General features: G+C 39.9%; 1 protein-coding gene across 1 annotated transcript in view; it reads right to left on the minus strand.

Moving 5' to 3' along the window:
- Positions 1-18146, minus strand: part of dock2 (dedicator of cytokinesis 2) — a 97643-nt gene that overhangs the window by 63094 nt on the left and 16403 nt on the right. Inside the window, exons 20-24 of the mRNA XM_026194526.1 lie at positions 17835-17935; positions 15772-15906; positions 11011-11119; positions 10507-10577; positions 8656-8762 (exon numbers count right to left, since the gene is read on the minus strand). Of these exons, the coding sequence (XP_026050311.1) occupies positions 8656-8762; positions 10507-10577; positions 11011-11119; positions 15772-15906; positions 17835-17935 (523 nt within the window). The remainder of the gene's footprint in view (positions 1-8655; positions 8763-10506; positions 10578-11010; positions 11120-15771; positions 15907-17834; positions 17936-18146) is intronic.

Genomic DNA, 18146 nt, shown 5'->3' on the forward strand with positions numbered 1-18146 from the left:
CATTTTGCTGCATGACAACAACTCTAAACATATTGCCGAAGCTGATGGGAACTGTCCTCAAACACAAGAAGGACAATGAGTTCCGTAATAGATGCTATGCCTCATCTCAGCAACATGTAGTCAGTCTTGGATTACGCAATACAAAAGCATATAAGACAACCCAAACCCACAGACCAACAGCGGTGGGTTTTCTTGAAACAAACTACTTGCTACCTAAAAAACTGTGTCCATCTGGTGGAAGTAAATAAAAAAAATGTTAGGAATGAGGAAGAAAAGGCAAAAGAGAAAGAGAGAGAAAAAAACGTTGATTTCGTACTGAATCAGCGAGACTACAATGACTAAAACTAACATTGGTAAATGCAACAATGCTTGCACTTTAAAAACACACCTGTTATTTTACATTCAAGTGTCCTGTATGATTTAGTCGCATGTTGTAGCCTACACTCCAACAACGTAATAAATCAATTCAGCCATGCTGTGAAAGAGAACTTTGCCAACAGGCACTGACAAACAAATGGAAATCAGGGTCTTGCGGCAAACACGGAGATGAATTTTAACTTTTTTCTAGCTTATTCAGTCCTGTTTCCTGTATGATTTAGTTGCATGTTGCAAGTTGTAGCCTACAGTGCAACAATGCAATAAATCAGTTCTACCATGCTGTGGACGAGAGTCTCGCCAGCAGACACTGAAAAACAAATGGAAATCAAGGTCTTGCAGCAAACATTGACATGAATTTTAACCTTTTTCTAGCCATCACACAAACCCATACACACAGGTGCTGCAGCACGACACGCAACATATTCCAAGCACACACCAACACAGCTTCAAGTACTCATCTATATTCAATTCAAAATTTCTATTTATTCTAGCTGTAATCTCAGACTTTGATTATTTAATACCAATGGATGCCTGTGTGCCCAAGTGTGAATTGTCCTTTATATGTATGGTTTGGTCCTTCACCACTATTTGATGTGTACGCGCTTGAATGTCTTTGTGCCTGTGTAAAAGGGTGGTTATGTGTTCGCATTACCAAGTTCGTGAGAGCATACAAGCACCCATGCTGGCATGCCACCACACGGAAAGCAGCTTTGATGGCTCAGCAGCCAGCTCATCCTTTCTCTTTTCCATTTTTCTCATTTGACAGTCAAACACAATAAACTATCGCACATGATAATGAGATGCCGTATAAGTTTCCAAGAGGCATGTAAATCCGAGTTTCCCTTCTCCTACTCTCGATCCTCTTTTTCTTTCCTCCTCTGGTTGTTGTACTGTGCTTGCAGGAAGATAGAGCGATAGAAACGACGATAATGAGGTTTGGGGGCCCAACGACAAGTAAATCTTGCGAGCTGATAGGGGGCTGGGACGCGGCCAACTGTCTTCTCGCTTGGTGATGACTAAATGTCTCTCTCGTGTCACTATGGGTGTTTCCTCTCATCCACTCTCCCTCCATCCTTCATTTGTATTCCACCCCCCTTCATCACTTTTCTTCTACTCCGTCTTTAAACCCCATTTCGAATTTACAGCTGTACATTTCCGTTGAGCGTATTTATGCTGTGCCTGTCTGTCCACACTTCCCTGTTTTTAATTACTGCCTCAATACACTGCGTTAGTAAAATATATTTGACGTGCATGATTTAAAAAAGCTTTAAAAAAAATCTATCTCAAAATGGTTTAGTAGGACAGAATAAAAAAAAAGAGGTGCTTAAGATTGCCTTGACTGTGTGAATGAGTGCTCTCCCAAAATTACAGGCCAATACGTTACAGATGATAAAGCACACTAGTGAGTGATGGTGATACACAGTGGTGAAGATGCCTGCAACTACAATTTTTTACTGTGATTTCTGCTATGAGGTTGATATAAATCACCCCAGAAAAAGTGCACAATCTCTCAGTAAAAGGGGTTTTCTTGAATATAATGACTATTCTTCAGGGTTTTCTCCAATTATACAGAACATATACACATAAAGATATCCCACTATAGCAAAAAAGCCTTATTACACCAAGTATATGTTGGTATTTGCTGATTTGTCCAAAACGAAATGGGCATTTTTGTCATGTTTACCTGAAAAACAAAAACTTGCACCAAGTACAAGGATGCCATATACCAGATATTATCATGAGTTAATGCTTTGCGTGCTGTTTTGGGTTGCTGCTTTTATTTATTTATCCCTATATTTCACACAGTCTGTTATTTTTCTCGTTCTTTCCACCTGTCTTAGTCACCCTCTATGAGTCACAGACTAATTGCCACCACTCAACTCTGCCTTCCTCCCCTGTTCCATGTTCGATGTGACTATAAAATTGACTGACCAATTACTCTCTTGGTAGCATTAGTTGCTACACCATTTTGATCAATTTAACCAAAACAGATCAATGTAGATGAAAGCCTTGTGGTCAACCACCTCACTGCTTTGACTGATAGGCAGATTTATTCCCAGTGCCCTCTAATCAGAGAGTAATACATCACAAAGCTGCTGGCTCGAGCTAAGCCTATATCTGATCTTGGTTTTTAAATCCTGCTTTGTATTTGTTCAGATTATATTATAGTTTATCCAATTTACTCAAACGTTGCAATTCTTTGTCATGGTATCTTCAATGGCATCCACTTCTGCAGTTATCACTGATGCTATACAATAGCCCACAACTTCAATAGGGATCATTCAGTCTTAAATACTCCCAGAAACCTTCGAAATTTGGAAGGTTAGCAGTAAAGTGGAAACCCAATGATTTACAATACAATACTGCTCTGTCAGGTTCTCATCTGTAGTTAACAGTAACGCATGCTCACACAATGAATTATTAGTGTTCACAGAGTGTGTCCCTCTCCTGCCCTTGTATGCATTCAGTTTCCACTGAGATTATCCCACAGAAATAAGCATCAGAATATAAATGAGGCAGAGGGAGCCCTTGAGACAGAGGCATTTCCCAAAATGATTGAACTCCTTTCATTTTGCTCCATTAAATGTCATCCATCCCTTTTTTCCATGTCTCTCATTCACAAATTACCAACCGACAGCAGCTACCTCTTTCTCTGTCATTAACCTTTTGAACCATCGACCCAAGGCTCTACAATGACCACAGCTATTCTGGGTCAGCGTGTATAACAACAGTCAAAAATGGCTTGGCAGATGGCTCCTGCTCTCAAAAAGCCCAACACACATATTTATCCACACGCAGGCCACTCCTTCAGTTTACAAATCCAGTTTACATTGCTAATTCTCTACAGGCTTGACTGTCAGTCTTCGCTGGTTGGTTGCGGGCATTATCGCATTGCATTTAAAGTAAGCTGTGACACGAGACTTAATGTGATGTAGCAAAAGCTAATTTAACGTAACGCAGCATAAAATAATGCATTAGAGCATGATACAAGAGAAGAGAAGAGAAGAGAAGAGAAGAGAAATGCTGCAAACAAACACTTCATCTCATAAGAAGCAGAACTGAGAACAGTGCTTAGAGACAGCCTGACGGGACAGCAATATGACTATTATGTTTTTTTAATGTTAGCATGTCTTAATATATCTATGTAACTACAGATAAAGCATATGGAATCATTGGGGATTACTGGACCACCAAGCAAACGGTTTAAAAAAATCAGTGTACTCACACACCTTAAGCTGCTGTAAGCCTGTGAAATTTAAACATTTAAGCTCAAACAGCTGTTTTGATAATGAAAGAAACGCAGCTTTTTCTGGTGCATTCAAACACCGGCTCACTTGCAGGTTAATCCTGTTACGTATATCTTATATAATCTTTTCACTACTGCTTTTAAATAAGACAGAGTTGTAGCCAGATCCTTCTTGGTCCCTTGACAACTTTGTCACTCAAACCTCTCTTAGAAACCAGAAGTATGAAACCACATTCAGCTATAACTGAGGCCTAATGTGACCTGTCCTTAATGCTGATTGACAGAGAGTGTAGGAACAACTGAGATCACTCAGCACTGATTAAACCCTGACGATAATAACTGTACAGTACATCAGTCTTCCATATTCATCAAGCTCTGACATGCATCCGTTAAGTAATCACAGCAGGAGAAATATAGACACGGGTGTGAACATTGCCAACAATACTGTATAATGCATGGCAGTATAATACAAGCAATTTATATAATGAGATTCATGCCATTTGTAGAGATTGATACATTAAAATTAAAGAATGTATCATTTTAGGCACCATAGCACAGACAGCTTTCTGAGTTTTTGCACTATGGGTTATTTTTACACCCAGCTGTAACTGTTCTTCGCAGATGGCCATTACACTCAAATATATGGGCTTAATTTAATCTGTTTAATATATACTACAATATGAATGACATAACTTGTTTCAAGCTGTGCAGACAGAAGATGGAGAAAGCTGGAGAAATGAAGGTTTGGCTGAGAAAAAACGTGAAGGTTAGTGGACGGAATAAAGGACTTTGACCAGCTTTGGGAAATGAGTGGGCAAACAAAATGACAGGCTCATCCCCCTGTCCCTCTGCTCTTTGCTCTCCCTGATCTCTCATTGTTTTTTTTTTCCTTTATCAGTGCTGATGCTCTCAATCTGTCACAGCGATTGCCTCATGGCATAATAATTTGACTAAATTGAGCCATAATGCGCCTTGTAAATTTAATTTTGTCTCAAAACCAGATTAACCCATATGACAGGATGCACATGTCTATCTATGCGCGTCTGCCAGCACGGGTATGTGCGCATTGTGCATGTTTGTGTGTGGATACACTATGTGCTTGCCAAGACCCTTAATCCCAGGAGCGTATGCTGAATAAATCAGGAGTATTTCTGAGTGGGAGAAAAAAAATCCCTATCCCTTCAAACACTGCCCATAGATTCAAAGAGTTAAGCACACATGGACAGACAACATCAGCAAGTTGAACACAATCGCACAACTAGATCTAGGACTGGAGAAAAATTAATACATGTGACCATCTGACTGGTCTTCATCATAAATAATGCACTCTGCTGGATGCTTTACTTCTGCATTTAGCAGAATAAGTGCAGAATACAAAAACAGTGCATAAAAGTATTTTAAGTATTTCAGTATGGTAGTTAAAAACTACTAGACTTAGAGCAAAAAGTAATGAAATGTTTGATCAATTGTTTCTCTGTTATAACAATGATTCTTCTACTTGTGTAAAGCTTGTGTTTTTTCCATGAAGTGCTCCCACGTTTGTAAGAAGAATCCATTTGTGGGTTGAACAGCAGAGTAGAGTATGTAGGTTGTGCCAATGATAAACTTGCCAAATCTTCCTTGCCAATGCCAAACAGCTTATTCTGTGACCAACACAAGCGCATTGGCTGACTTGCGACAGATGAAGAATGGGATACCATCCCACTGCAGTGTGCACTGGTGACCAGCATGATGGAGAGGTGCCAGGCTGTTGTTACCATCTATGCTTCTTCCAAGTGCTATTGGGGTCCCCCGTTTGTTAAATTAATAAACTGTTACATTTTCAATATTGTTTCTTCAGACTTCAATCATCCGACTGAATAAACAACACCAAACAAGAGTCCTGTTTGGTGGGTCTGCTGCTCAACCCACAAATGCATTTTTCTTACCAGTGTGGGACCATTTAAGGGAAAATAAACAACAGTATAAGACTTATTACCAAGAAACATTTTACAGCAAATAAATAATTGACCAAACACAAATTTCCTTTCTTTTTGTGCTAAATTTAAAGCATACTTGCATTCCAGATTTTATGTTTTATAAAAAAAAAAATAATAATAAAAAATAAACCTCATCAGACTGGTCATTTCCACTAAGTGTCAAACATGAACAAGAACTGATCTCCTGTCACATTCATACACTCACACACCCACCATCCTTTCCCATCATCTGACCACTCTTACACTGAAGTGGTGTCAGCAGTGTGACATTTTTCCCTGGAGAGTGAGGTAGGTAGGTTAGCTCAGACAGTTGGGATTATTAAATATGTATTGCAGCACAGTGATAGGACACCACAGGCCATTAGGTATTATAAATATATAATTCAGCTCAGCTACATATTTCAGCGTCCTGGATAAATGGCACACTAGCATACAAGCCTCCTTATTAGCATCCCAATGCTAAAATGCATCTCAATTAGACTGAGTGTCAGGTCTCATTTGGTGAGGCAGGGATCGAGATGGAAAGGGCCAGTGTATAAATGACAGAATAAATGAAAGCGTTGTGCCAAAATATGGAGGAAAAGAAAGCAGCAGAGGAAAAAGGTATCACTGACCCACAGTTTGCAGATTTGCTGATATATTGATTGTGAGCTGGGCTTAAACTTTAATCATTTCTGGACTGTTTAATAGCAACGCGAGTGAAGTTACTGGTCTCACTAACTCTTTTTTTTCATTTTTATACTCTCCTAATCCCATTTTTTTCTCCTCTTGACACTACCATTCAATGGTGCGCTTAACTCTTTTTTTTTCCAACAAGCCATATCTCCTCCCTATTCCTCTGTCATCCATCTTTACCATTCTTTAGCTATCCTTCTCTGCCTGACCATCCTTTAGCAATAATCATGTCACCCTCTATCCTTTCTTTCTAGTCAGCTTATTAAATGCTCCTTTTTCTGCCCTGCTCCTTGAAAAATCTCTTCCTCAACCTTTCCTTTTAACTAGCCTCTCCACTGCCTCTGCCTAGGTCCATTTCAACGTCGTCCAGCTAAACAGACATTTGCAGTTTAGAAAACATGGCAGTAATTAGAGAACTTTGTATGGCACAATCGACAGTATTTTGTCCCTCAAAAAGTTAGCTCTTTTTCTCTGTATCACACTTTCTGTTTTCCTCCCCATCATGCCCCTACACTGCCTTTGCTTTCACTTTGATCGCTTGTGTGACTCTGAGCATGTTGACAGCAAGCCAGAGGGCCAAACCTGTCACATCATCCCCTGTGGAATCAATCATCTAACCCAGGATCAATACCAAAGAACCATATCCTCAACTGAATACCGACTCAGCTGACAGCAATGGACTATTCAAAAACAACATTCAAAGCAGTCCACACAACCACTTAGCATACACCACTGCACAAACACAGATTCGCAAACACACTCACACTCAGACACAGTCTCAGCTACTCTGAAACCAATGCATACAAATATATTTGCAGGTTGTGTATGAGAATGCTTCAGAGATGCTTCACAGGGAGCAATGTTCGTGATTCAAATACGTCTTTCCCAGCATGTCATCTAGCTTTTCTCAGTGTCACTAAGACTGATATCAGTTTCAAACTCACTCACTCACTGTCTGCCTCCAATTAATCAGTTTTTACTGCAGAGGTCTGATTATGGACCCATTTATTGAGTCTATATTATACAGCAGCACAACATAGGATCACTCTATCCATCATCGAGCAGACCTCTGTAGGGGAATTTACCACTTATCAGCCCACTACAAGCGAATTAGACAGACATAATAGGGCTGAGCAGAGGCAGGGGGTTGAATGAGGCTAGTGCACAGTATGCGATCATCGATGTGTGGTACACTTTAAAGGAACAATACTGATAAAATGATGTGTCCCCGGTAGCCATTTAAAATCTGGTGAAAATCATTTACGAATAGAGAAGGAATTGGGTAAAAAGTGACACATTAATGACAGAGTTCTGGAAGGGCTTCCAGTTTTATCAGCTACAAACGTACAATATCACTTTTCCTTTAGCAGACAGCTGACATCGCCCGTGACATTAATATGTCTAGGACTCATCTTTCTCTCTATTCAGCATCAACACCTAGTGAGCTGTGAACAGTCAACTCATTTCAGTTTGCAATATAGCTTTTGGACATGGGATGTTCATTGGAATGTCAAAACCAAAATCCCCTCACATCGCACACCAGGCTCAAGATATTTTAATCTCTGTGAGACTGACTTGAAGTGACCTTTACCATCAGTGTATAAATACAAAAATCGGTGCCACTTGTGCTGATTGTAATAAGATGGTATCTGACTCGTGTCCATTGCGCTGATTGCAATGTTAGTGTAGGTGAGCATAGCAGGACTAAAATCATATGTTATAATATCAGCATCAAACAGCTACGTCGCTTCTTTGATCTCAACAGAAAATAGGCCACACAGAGAAGACTACCTGACAAGCTAAACACAAAAATAAATCCTAACTAAGGCAGCTGACGATTTTAAGTTAGGCTTATTCTTTCATTTTGAAATCTATTGACAAAGAAATTCATAAGAGAATCGGGCAACTATGAAAAATTCATGAAACTGTCAGTTTGATGCAACTAAAAAAAGGCTTCATCAGAACATGTGTCTTTATTGCAGTAAACCGAATAAATGCTCACAAACCCATTATGTCCTTTACTGTTTGGCTAATGCTTTTATTCTAAGTGCTTTACTGGATTGTCCCACAGGAAATGGAACATTACCCTTTCTGTATTACTGTGATCAAACCTTTAGTGCAAAGAGCACCCTCACTGGCCATAAAGTACAGTAGAAGCAGTCTGGTACAGTTGCTGAGCTAGAATTACTTACTGTAGCATAGACCTTTTAACTTGATCACTACTGTTAAGTAAGAAGCAACGAATGTTTTATAGGATTTTGAAGGATTTCACTCAGAATGTATATGTGTATTTGTGATTCGCTCTTTACACAGCATGAAGTCTGCTGTTTGTTAGTAACTCAGTGCTGAAAACTGTTAATGGAAAAAATGATGCACCTTGTCTCTGGAAGAGCTGGCTGCTGACAATTTCAGTCATAGAGGCCACCTTCTGTTTCTGGAGTTTCTCAGGAGGAATGCAGGAGTAAAAGTCATGCAGCAACTGACTGCGGAGAGAAAATGACACAGAGGAAAATGAATAATCATAAAAGATTATCACATGGGGAACAGCAACTGGACACACAAAATATTCAGAAATTATATTTTTACACATTTTATACATCTCACCAAGCATTACTAATTCACACAATGTAACTGCTTCAAAGATCAAAAGCAAAACCATCCCTGGTTTAGACACATCACCTTTAACATATAAAATATGCAACCACTAGAAGCAGCAGTTGTATCACAGGGAAGAGCAGTGTATGCCGCATGGAAAACAAATGAGCTAAAGTCTGCACACATCTTAATGAAGACATGGGTTTGACTTATCCTCTGCCCCAAATTCAATTTTGGAATAATTAAATGGGCTGGTTGCAAGCCCTGACGCCACTTAGAAAGATTGAACGCTCAGAACATGGCAAACCCTCGGTCTCAATTTTTTGTCTGTATCTCACTTTGTCTCTGTCTCCTTGAATTATGCCACACAGGCTGCTGCAGCACTTTCAATAATGGCATAAAAGAAGAAAATGCAAACCTTCTGCTCCCAAACTAAACATAACACAAAGGTCTGTGTGACTTTTGATGTCCCCCAAGCTGGCACAGGAGCAGGCTCGAGTACAGAGGATCAGTGAAGTCCACTAATCATCTGGGCTGAGTCTAATTAAAATCCAAAATGTCACTACATACTCTGTGGAGATGCTGCAGATACCCTGAGTAACAAAACACATCCTTAGCAGACAATGTCTTCACTAGTACCACTGCACAGATCACACTACAGGTGCGTTTACAAGGTGTAGAAATGTAACTATACAGGACACGATACAAAGCTTTGATGTCCACCTCGAGCAGCGTAATTGTAATTCACATGGCCTGTTTGTGGAAACTCTGCTCGAGGCGATCCTGATCAGGAATGCAAAGGGGACTTTACTTTCAAGTTCAGATGGCTGCGATATGTTTGTGGATATGTGTGTAAAGAATTGCACAAGACAGAATATAAAGGGTGAGTGAAGGGGTTTGGGATTGGGAGATAAAAAAAGGAAATGAATGACAAAAGACAGAATATGATAATATATGCCCTGACTTTTAACTCTGCCTCAACACTCATCTTCGTGTGTGAAGCAGGTGTTTAAGGTAGCACCTCTGTGACACTGTGTTGACATCGAGCCACTAGAGGGACTGAACTGGCAGATGCAGACAGTCCACGAGCTCAGACACGGACACACAAAACCCCACAGGTCACAGAAAGGTGAAAAGACAATATATGAGGATGGGAAGGTTTAAAAACTGAATGTGGCAAGACAAGAAAACATACTAACTGGTGAAGTATGCACACTGATTGTATGTTTCAGTTGGGTCAAGGAAAGGTTATGCCAGTCTTTCTAAGTCATTTTGTTTTTCAGGACTCTGAGAATAAAAGAGAAGGGGTTCAAATGGCTTTTGTTTGATGGTTCTGCTAAAATTGTCATTTCACTCAGGGGCACATAGAGGAGAAGCAGAGTGTGTTGGAGTGTTTGTCCTTGTGTCCACGTCAGTTTGATGGGATTTTTATCACCTGATAAAGGAGGTAAGGTTTAACCACGATGGAATATGGGAGGAAATAGAAGAATAAGGGTCACTGAATAAAGCCAAGTGGGAAACGTGAGGTGAAAAAACTCATATATTCTCTCTGTAGGTGTGAACGAACAAGACCAAAGATAAAGTGCTAGTGTGTGCATATCTCTCTGTTTGTGAGTTTAAGGATAAGCTTACCTGAGAAGCTTGGCATCAAATACTTTCTCCACATCTTGCAGGACTGTTGGCAGGTACTTCAGAGCAGCAACCTAACAACACACACATGCACACACACAACACGCAACAAGTAAATAGTGTTAAATTACTGTCTTGAAACCCTGTGCAAGGTGACTTTGCCATCAAACAGGCATTCTCCACATGTGTTTAAAGGGGGTGTTTCATTTTTCACTGGGCTCTTGTCTTTCTACCTAACTTTTTCTGATGTTTTCTGTTTGTATGTCTGTGTACGTGTAGGCACAGAGAATAAGAGGAAAACACTAAGCAGCAGAATACTGATGCAGTCAAAAACAGACTTTGAGAAGTGGGAGCATGAGGCGAAGGTGAGACATAGTGAGACAGGACGTCTAGCAAAACAGAAGGAGCGGAAAAAGGGTTCGGATAAAGATGAAAAGTATATAAAAACAATGTAATGAGGTGCACTAGGTTGTGAAGCGTGGATGCAGGGTGAGTGTATGTGATTACCCTGAGCAACAGTGTGGTGGTGTAGTCTGTTCTCATCAGATTGTTGATTGACTCAAAAAGCCTCCTCAGCGACTCCTCAAACTCTTCCTGCTCCTTCCCCTCGTACAGCCTAGAAGCGCAGAAAAACGTGAAAAGAGAAGACGGGAGACCGTGTCAGTAATTACAGAGGAATATGAATAGTGAACAGGTTATAAAAGAAACAATACGGATTAAAACAGCAGAAAATAAACAAGTGTACTAAATAATCAATGAGAGTGAGAATGGTCAAAAAGGGCAAAAAAGACGCAATAAGTCTCATTTATAATTGATACATATGCATACTGATACATATATCAGTTTGTACTATAAATGATTAATTCGATAAACAGAGACTGGTGGATAATTATTTCAAGGTTTTAGTCACAATATTTTATGTTATTCTATTTTCTTTCTCTTTGCAAACCAATAGATCCCCTTGCATAAGCAGCTGAGACACGCACTTCTAGAAGTAATATGATCACAAGATGTCAGGCCATGTGTAGCTCATTCATAGGTCATTCATAAGGATGCGTGCCATAGTCAGACACTTCAAAGAGGAATGTTGTCCTCTACTAAATAATGCCTGCTGTACTTGAATGATTTTTCTGTAAATGGACTGGAGTACTTTTCTACTCTGAATGAGCACTCAAAGCCTCATTCACCCAGTCACACACACATACATATCTAAACCTAATCACCTTATCCAACATTCACACACACTCTTCACACACACTCTTCAGTAAATGCATAAGGGAAAGTCAAGGGTCAGTATGATGCCCAGAAGCAAAATGGAAGAACTGGGAATCAGACCTTCAACCTTCTAAACAGTAGACAACCCGCTTTACCTCCTGAGCCAAAGCCAAACTAAAAAATCAGCCCAAATTAATTTAGTGGGTAAAAAAGTCCACATCTCCTCAAATCCTAAATCTACTGTTATTGCAGCTCCACAACAACCTTAGTTCTTAAGTAGCCAATTTTATACCGCTGATAAGTTTTAGTGGCTTTCCTAAAAACAACCAGTGTTTCTCTTCACAGTTTAAACTGATTCCAGGCTTGTAATGAAAGGTTTGTTAAGTTATCTTCATCTTTTCTGTGCTGCCATTCTTTATATGAAATCAAAGTCACTTAGCACAGAGTGACACTGCATCTGAATTTTTCTGATTTTCTGGATATGGGGTATAAACTAAACTGGCTACAGTTCCTCGTATCTTCTTTCTGTAACAGGAGTGCACTTTAAACCCTAAGTCAATCATTTATTTAGCATACGAAGCTGTAAAACCCACGAAAAACTGCCTAGGTAATTACACAGCAAAGCAATATCTTTGATTTAATGTCCTATATTCAATTGTAGTAATGGAGAAAAAACAATGCAGCATTACACTAACAAAATGAAGCCAGTTTTTGCAACTGAACACTGATAAGCACTGACTGTTGTAACTACAGCATCCTGTCACAAGAAAAGGCTGGCTGATTGTGTTGCTTCTAACATCCCCTCAGGTCTACGGGCTAGCGCATTAGCAAACTTTATTGCCATCCATCTCTCCACCCATTTCCTTCCTCCTTCTCCTCACTGTGTTTGAGCGATTCAATTGCACTGTGCAGTTTTTAATTACAATGGAAGTTATGAGTGCTGGGGGGAAGGATTAGCATGTGGCACACAGCAAATTTAGCATGTGGAAGGATGGATTAGGCAGTAACACACAGAGGTATTATCACTGGGCTCTTTGCAGAGTACAGTTATGATTACACACGCATTGTCCTGCTAATCCACCAGCCCTGTCTGTGCGTGAGTGTTTCTGTGTGTGTGGGGGTGTGTATGTGTGTGTCTGTGCACACCTGCGTGGGTGTTATCTACAGTTGATGTGTTAGTGCTGCTATGCTAAGACTGGATTGTGCACTCATACCACAAATACGCACTTCTCCTGCATTTTACACAATAGATGATCACTTTACTCTTAACCTAAATTTTATTTGCTCACGAAGCGTACACTAACACAAAATTATGTAAATTTAAGAAAGGAGTGAGCGGCAGAGAAGAAGTCTGATTAAAAGAGGGGCTGAAGAGCAACTCAGCTGCAGATATTGTAGTTGTAAAAATAATGTCTTCAAGACACCAGTAAACATGACATATGAATTTCTAGTCATAAATATCTCCCTGTTCTGATTCGTAATTTTAATCGGCTTCCCTGGAGTCGAAGTGCTCATTGCTGCAATATTTTGACTGAAATGAGAATAACCAAAACCTCTAAGATGCATCACCAATGAGCGTAACTGTAAAAAATCCTCTGATTATTGTTTGGTCTGTAACGCTTGAAATGTTTCAATCTGATCGATGGAACAGAGTCCCAAGGTACGCATCAATGTGACCCTGAATTTTAGTTGGGAACTATTTTTCCTGTAATTAGTCTTTTACTGTCAAAGTACTATCCTTTTCTGCCTGCTTTTATATTAAATAATAAGATGTGTTAACAATAAGATAACAAAATTCAAAAGCTCAGACACAGACTTGTTTCACAGCAACCATTTTCCGGTGAACTGGTAAGTAAACACAGGTGTTACTAATGACATTAAAGTTCTATTTAATTTAGATGCAGAGGATTAATGTGATTAGTAACACCTGTGTTTACCTTCTTTGTAATATAAAAATGGCTGCTGTGAAACAAATCTATTGTCATAACTAGAAAACACTGAGCTGATAATAAAATGATCATCTAATAATTTTTTTATCACATTAATAAGAATAAGTCTTCATATTAGAAAACATTCTTTTTCATGTGATATAATTACATGCAGTTTACTTGAGGTGAACATATTAAAGAGGACTGTGAGAGCGATTAACTAGACACCAGAGAAATTACAAGCTTGAAGCTTGGAGGACAAAAAGAAGCAAAATTTAGAATTGCTTGCCTTACATATTTCTGAAGTACACATTACACATTCATAATAGATTTTGAACACGAAGCTGGTTTGACAACCTAATAAATCTTCAATGCCACCTATTTAACTATTAATGACTGCTAGTCTTCATGGTGACGGTGATGAAGCCTTACAGATGCATCTACAGCACGGTGGCTCCCCTGAATATGTGATTTTCTCTCTGCGTGACAAGGCCTTAGAGTAGAGGAGAAATCTGATGTGAAAACTTTAGATGCAGAGGAAGCTGAAACTGTCAGCAGCAGGTAGTTGGTAGACAAAGAGACAGAAAAGGAGAGAGAGAAGCCGAGAAGAAGAGTGAGATTTATCGCTTTAGAAACACCCAGGGGATGCTGGTGACTGAAGCTCAGTCAGTCTAGGACCAGTGATGAGATAATGTCATGCACACACAAAAGCATCTACTTAGAAGAATGCTTAAATGTCTGCTTAAAATGTCTGTGTGAACACACATGCACATACATAAACACAAAGAAAAGCACAAAAAGACAAACCTGCAGAAAAATCTGAACTCACTGACAGAGAAATCTGCCATTTTCTAATTCTATCATTCTGAGACACTGGATCTTGCCATTTTTTATAATAGCATTTTGTAACACCTTGCTAAATAGGCATATGTATCTCCATTTTTATTTGTAGACTGTATATTAAAATGGGCATAGTTTCAGGTTCTAAAAATACTCATGACCGCCAGTGCTGACCCTCAGCTTCTTAGTACACACACAAATGGTATCCAAAATCCTATGTCGCCTCGTTTTCAAGTTATCACGTTCACAAGATTTTCAGAAAACCTGACCTCTGACCTTGACTTTGAGGTCAATGTCATTGTTGTGACATTGTTGTGACTCTCAGTGACCTCTGACCTTGAAGTCATGGTCACTAAGATTCAAACTTATTCATTTACAAGCTCCACTTAATCTTAAGGTCTCATTGTTGCCTCATTCTCAAGCTCTCACATTCACAAACTTAGATTTCCATCTTCTAAAAACATGGGAATCCAGATCAGAATGGGCAAGGTATACCAATATAATTTCATGAGAATGCTGGAACAAACAAAATCTGACCTTAAAAGTTTGATGGACTTGCCCTTGTCCCCAACTGGCAGAGTAAACTCAGTATAATCAATTTATTATCTGAATTTATATATCTCTTCCCATTTCCAGTTTCTCATCAAATAAACAAACAATCAAAAGCCCCTGATGCCCTTTAGAAGATTAAAAAGACAGACTGTCACTGATCAGGTGGCACACACACACACACACACACACACACACACACACACACACACACACACACACACACACACACACACACACACACACACATCCCCTCAAAACTAATTTCTATAAACATTCATACAGAATTCTACAGGGTTGTGTCCTATGTACCTACATCCAGTGGCATCAACACAAAGTCACTCAAGTTACCCACAGGCAGGGAACATCATGTTTCTGGATCATCTGTCTGATCTCTCAGCAACAACTTTTTCACTAGTTATAAATGGTGTTTACACTCGTCATATGGTGCAGCCCTGGGCTCAGCACAGTGGGTGTCTCTCTTGCTGGAACTTTTCTGGCCATGTTGGCTGCCCATTCAGCAGTCCTGCCCTGACATTAGCTAGATCATTTGGTTGCTGCACTTCATCATCAATGCTTATTAGCACCTTTAGTGCTGTAATCAGCAGGCCTTTCTCACAGAGCTGTCAAAAACAATTACTTTGGCAATGCAGAGTCACTGGGTTCTGTGTGTGTTCAAGAATCTCTATTTGCATTGTCGAGGATCCAAAAACAAAACAGAAAAAAAAGTACTCACTGCGAGTAGAGCATGCGTGAACGAACAATAAACTTGAAGATATACTCGAGGGCTTTGAGGGTTCGGAGTATGGGCTCACACTGTTCTCCTCGACTGGACACATCTAGATACCTCTTCAACACCGACATCAGCTTTCTGGGGAAGAAAGATACGGGGGAGGAATCAGGAAGGAGGTGCAGGATGGGGAGAAAGGAGACAATCAAAATCATTCAGACAAAATTGTCATTCCTTTTCTGATGTTGCACAGGTTGGAAAGTTAATCACCAACTCCATTTTTCACTTCCATAGAGCAGAAAGACGGAGTGCAATAGAGTGAGAGCAAAAGAACCAGAGAGAAAAACTGTCAGAGAGGTGGCTGTGGAAAAATAGCAAAATAGTATTTCACACCTGAACAGATGTACCTTTCACACAGCTCACAGACATTTTTATTTGCCCTCAGATGCATGGTGAAGAAATCATTCTCCAACACATGCACACCCTGCAGGCGTCTTTAGACACACACATAAATATTCTGCTGTGCCAACGCAGTTGGAGAGAGGTTTGGGTAGCACAAAGTTCAGTCTAAGTTTACAACCTACCAGAATCTTCCTCTTTAACCTTCCTGTGTCGCAATATTATACAACACTAGAACATTTGTACAGTAGCTATATAGCCTTTTGGTTTTGTGATAGCTCAATTTCCATGAAGTGGCAACAGCGGATCGCTCGCTAAGAACGACCACTTTAAAACTACACAATCCTCTTAAACAATAAAAGTCCTTTTAAAACTTGACTCCAATCTGGCCTCACTGCCATTAGAGTGGACTTGAAAATACATCCAATGTAATTACTAGTCAGTGATCCCTAGTTTTGTTTTGGTGCAGTAGCTTAAAGGCAAGTACAGGAGGATTTATTCCATCTGAGAGCAGTTTAAAATATGGTGAGAGCAAGTTAGACAGTTTTACATAATAGCCTCTGGGCTGACAGGCGATAAGCTGCAGCGACCCTCTTAGAGGGTGAATGCCAACATACTAACGGGAGAGGGATGGAGTTATGATAGAGCACATATGAAACAATGAAATTAGAGGTGAGGGAAATAACCATCTTGTCCACCAAGGTGAACCCAGTGTACAGGCACCAGGGAAATACAAGTATAGCCATCCCTGTCTACTGCCTCAGAAATCCAGAGTGGAAATCAGCCTTCCATCCCTTATCAAGGGGAAACTGATTTCAGACCCTCAGCTAGGGGACCCTGTTTCTCGACCTCACAGACTAATATGGGCTCCTTCCCCTCCATACAGGTGACGTTCCATGTCCCTTTAGCCAGATTTGTCAAGCATTGGACGATCAGAGGGATCGCCAGGGCCTCTGCCCAGAAACACTAAGGACGTTTTCTTTGTCTGAAGTGGAAATGCTGATAATTAGTCTATTTTCATCTATTATGAGTGTACAGTTTTTGAGTTTGCGTACTGCAAAATAAACTCAATAAATACACCATGTATAAGACCACTTCATTATAACGTGATATTTTGCCGGCCATGCGGGACATGCTGGAATGTAATATTCTCATCAGTCCTACGTGTCGCTGCCTCATTTACAGCATCTTTTCAATAAGAGTGGCATTTCCTATTTTATTCTTAAATGCGTGACATTTTACAGTGATTATGTGGAATATAAACTCATTTACCTCAGATTAATGTGATTACATAAGGGGTTTTCATCACCATATTTATTTCTATTGTCATTATACAAGTAAACAAAAACCCACACCATCGGCCTCTGGCTGCATCCTGTCACTCAGCACCGTTCAGACAAAAGCTCACATTTCCTGGAAAAGCCTGTCTCTATTTACTGAGCTCTTGTTGTCATGTGTCACTGTGAGCTGTTGAGACCAGGAATCTGACTAACCAAGAGTGAAGTTATTAATCACTGCACCATGCGGTTTAGATTCAATTCACCAAATCATTCAGCAACTTCCTTTGCTGCTCCAGTAAATGGGATGTGTTGTTAAAAAGTGTATCTTACTCTTTCTGGAGTGACATGACAGTAAGAGGAAATAATGGAAAGATAATGGAAATAACCTACTTGTAAGCCAGCGTAGCACTGAAATGTTGCTTGATGTAGGCCTCCAGCACTGTGTTGAAGTGCTGGAATTTTCTGTCAGCGATGAGCCCGATGATGTGTATCTGCCAGACATAGTAAGAGAAGAGAGACTATGAGAGTTTGTTAAACGCTTACAAAGCAGTAAAACATTTAAAAGGCAGATGAGAATTTTTGTATGATCATCTGACAGTCGTGTTTATTTGGGAAAAGATGGACGGTTAGATACAAAGATGTCAAGACCCGCTGAACGCAGAGATAGCCTGTCAAGATATCTGCTACATGTGTTGACAACGC

This window comes from Astatotilapia calliptera, chromosome 2, assembly GCF_900246225.1.
Source record: "Astatotilapia calliptera chromosome 2, fAstCal1.2, whole genome shotgun sequence".
Classification (NCBI taxonomy): Eukaryota; Metazoa; Chordata; class Actinopteri; order Cichliformes; family Cichlidae; genus Astatotilapia; species Astatotilapia calliptera.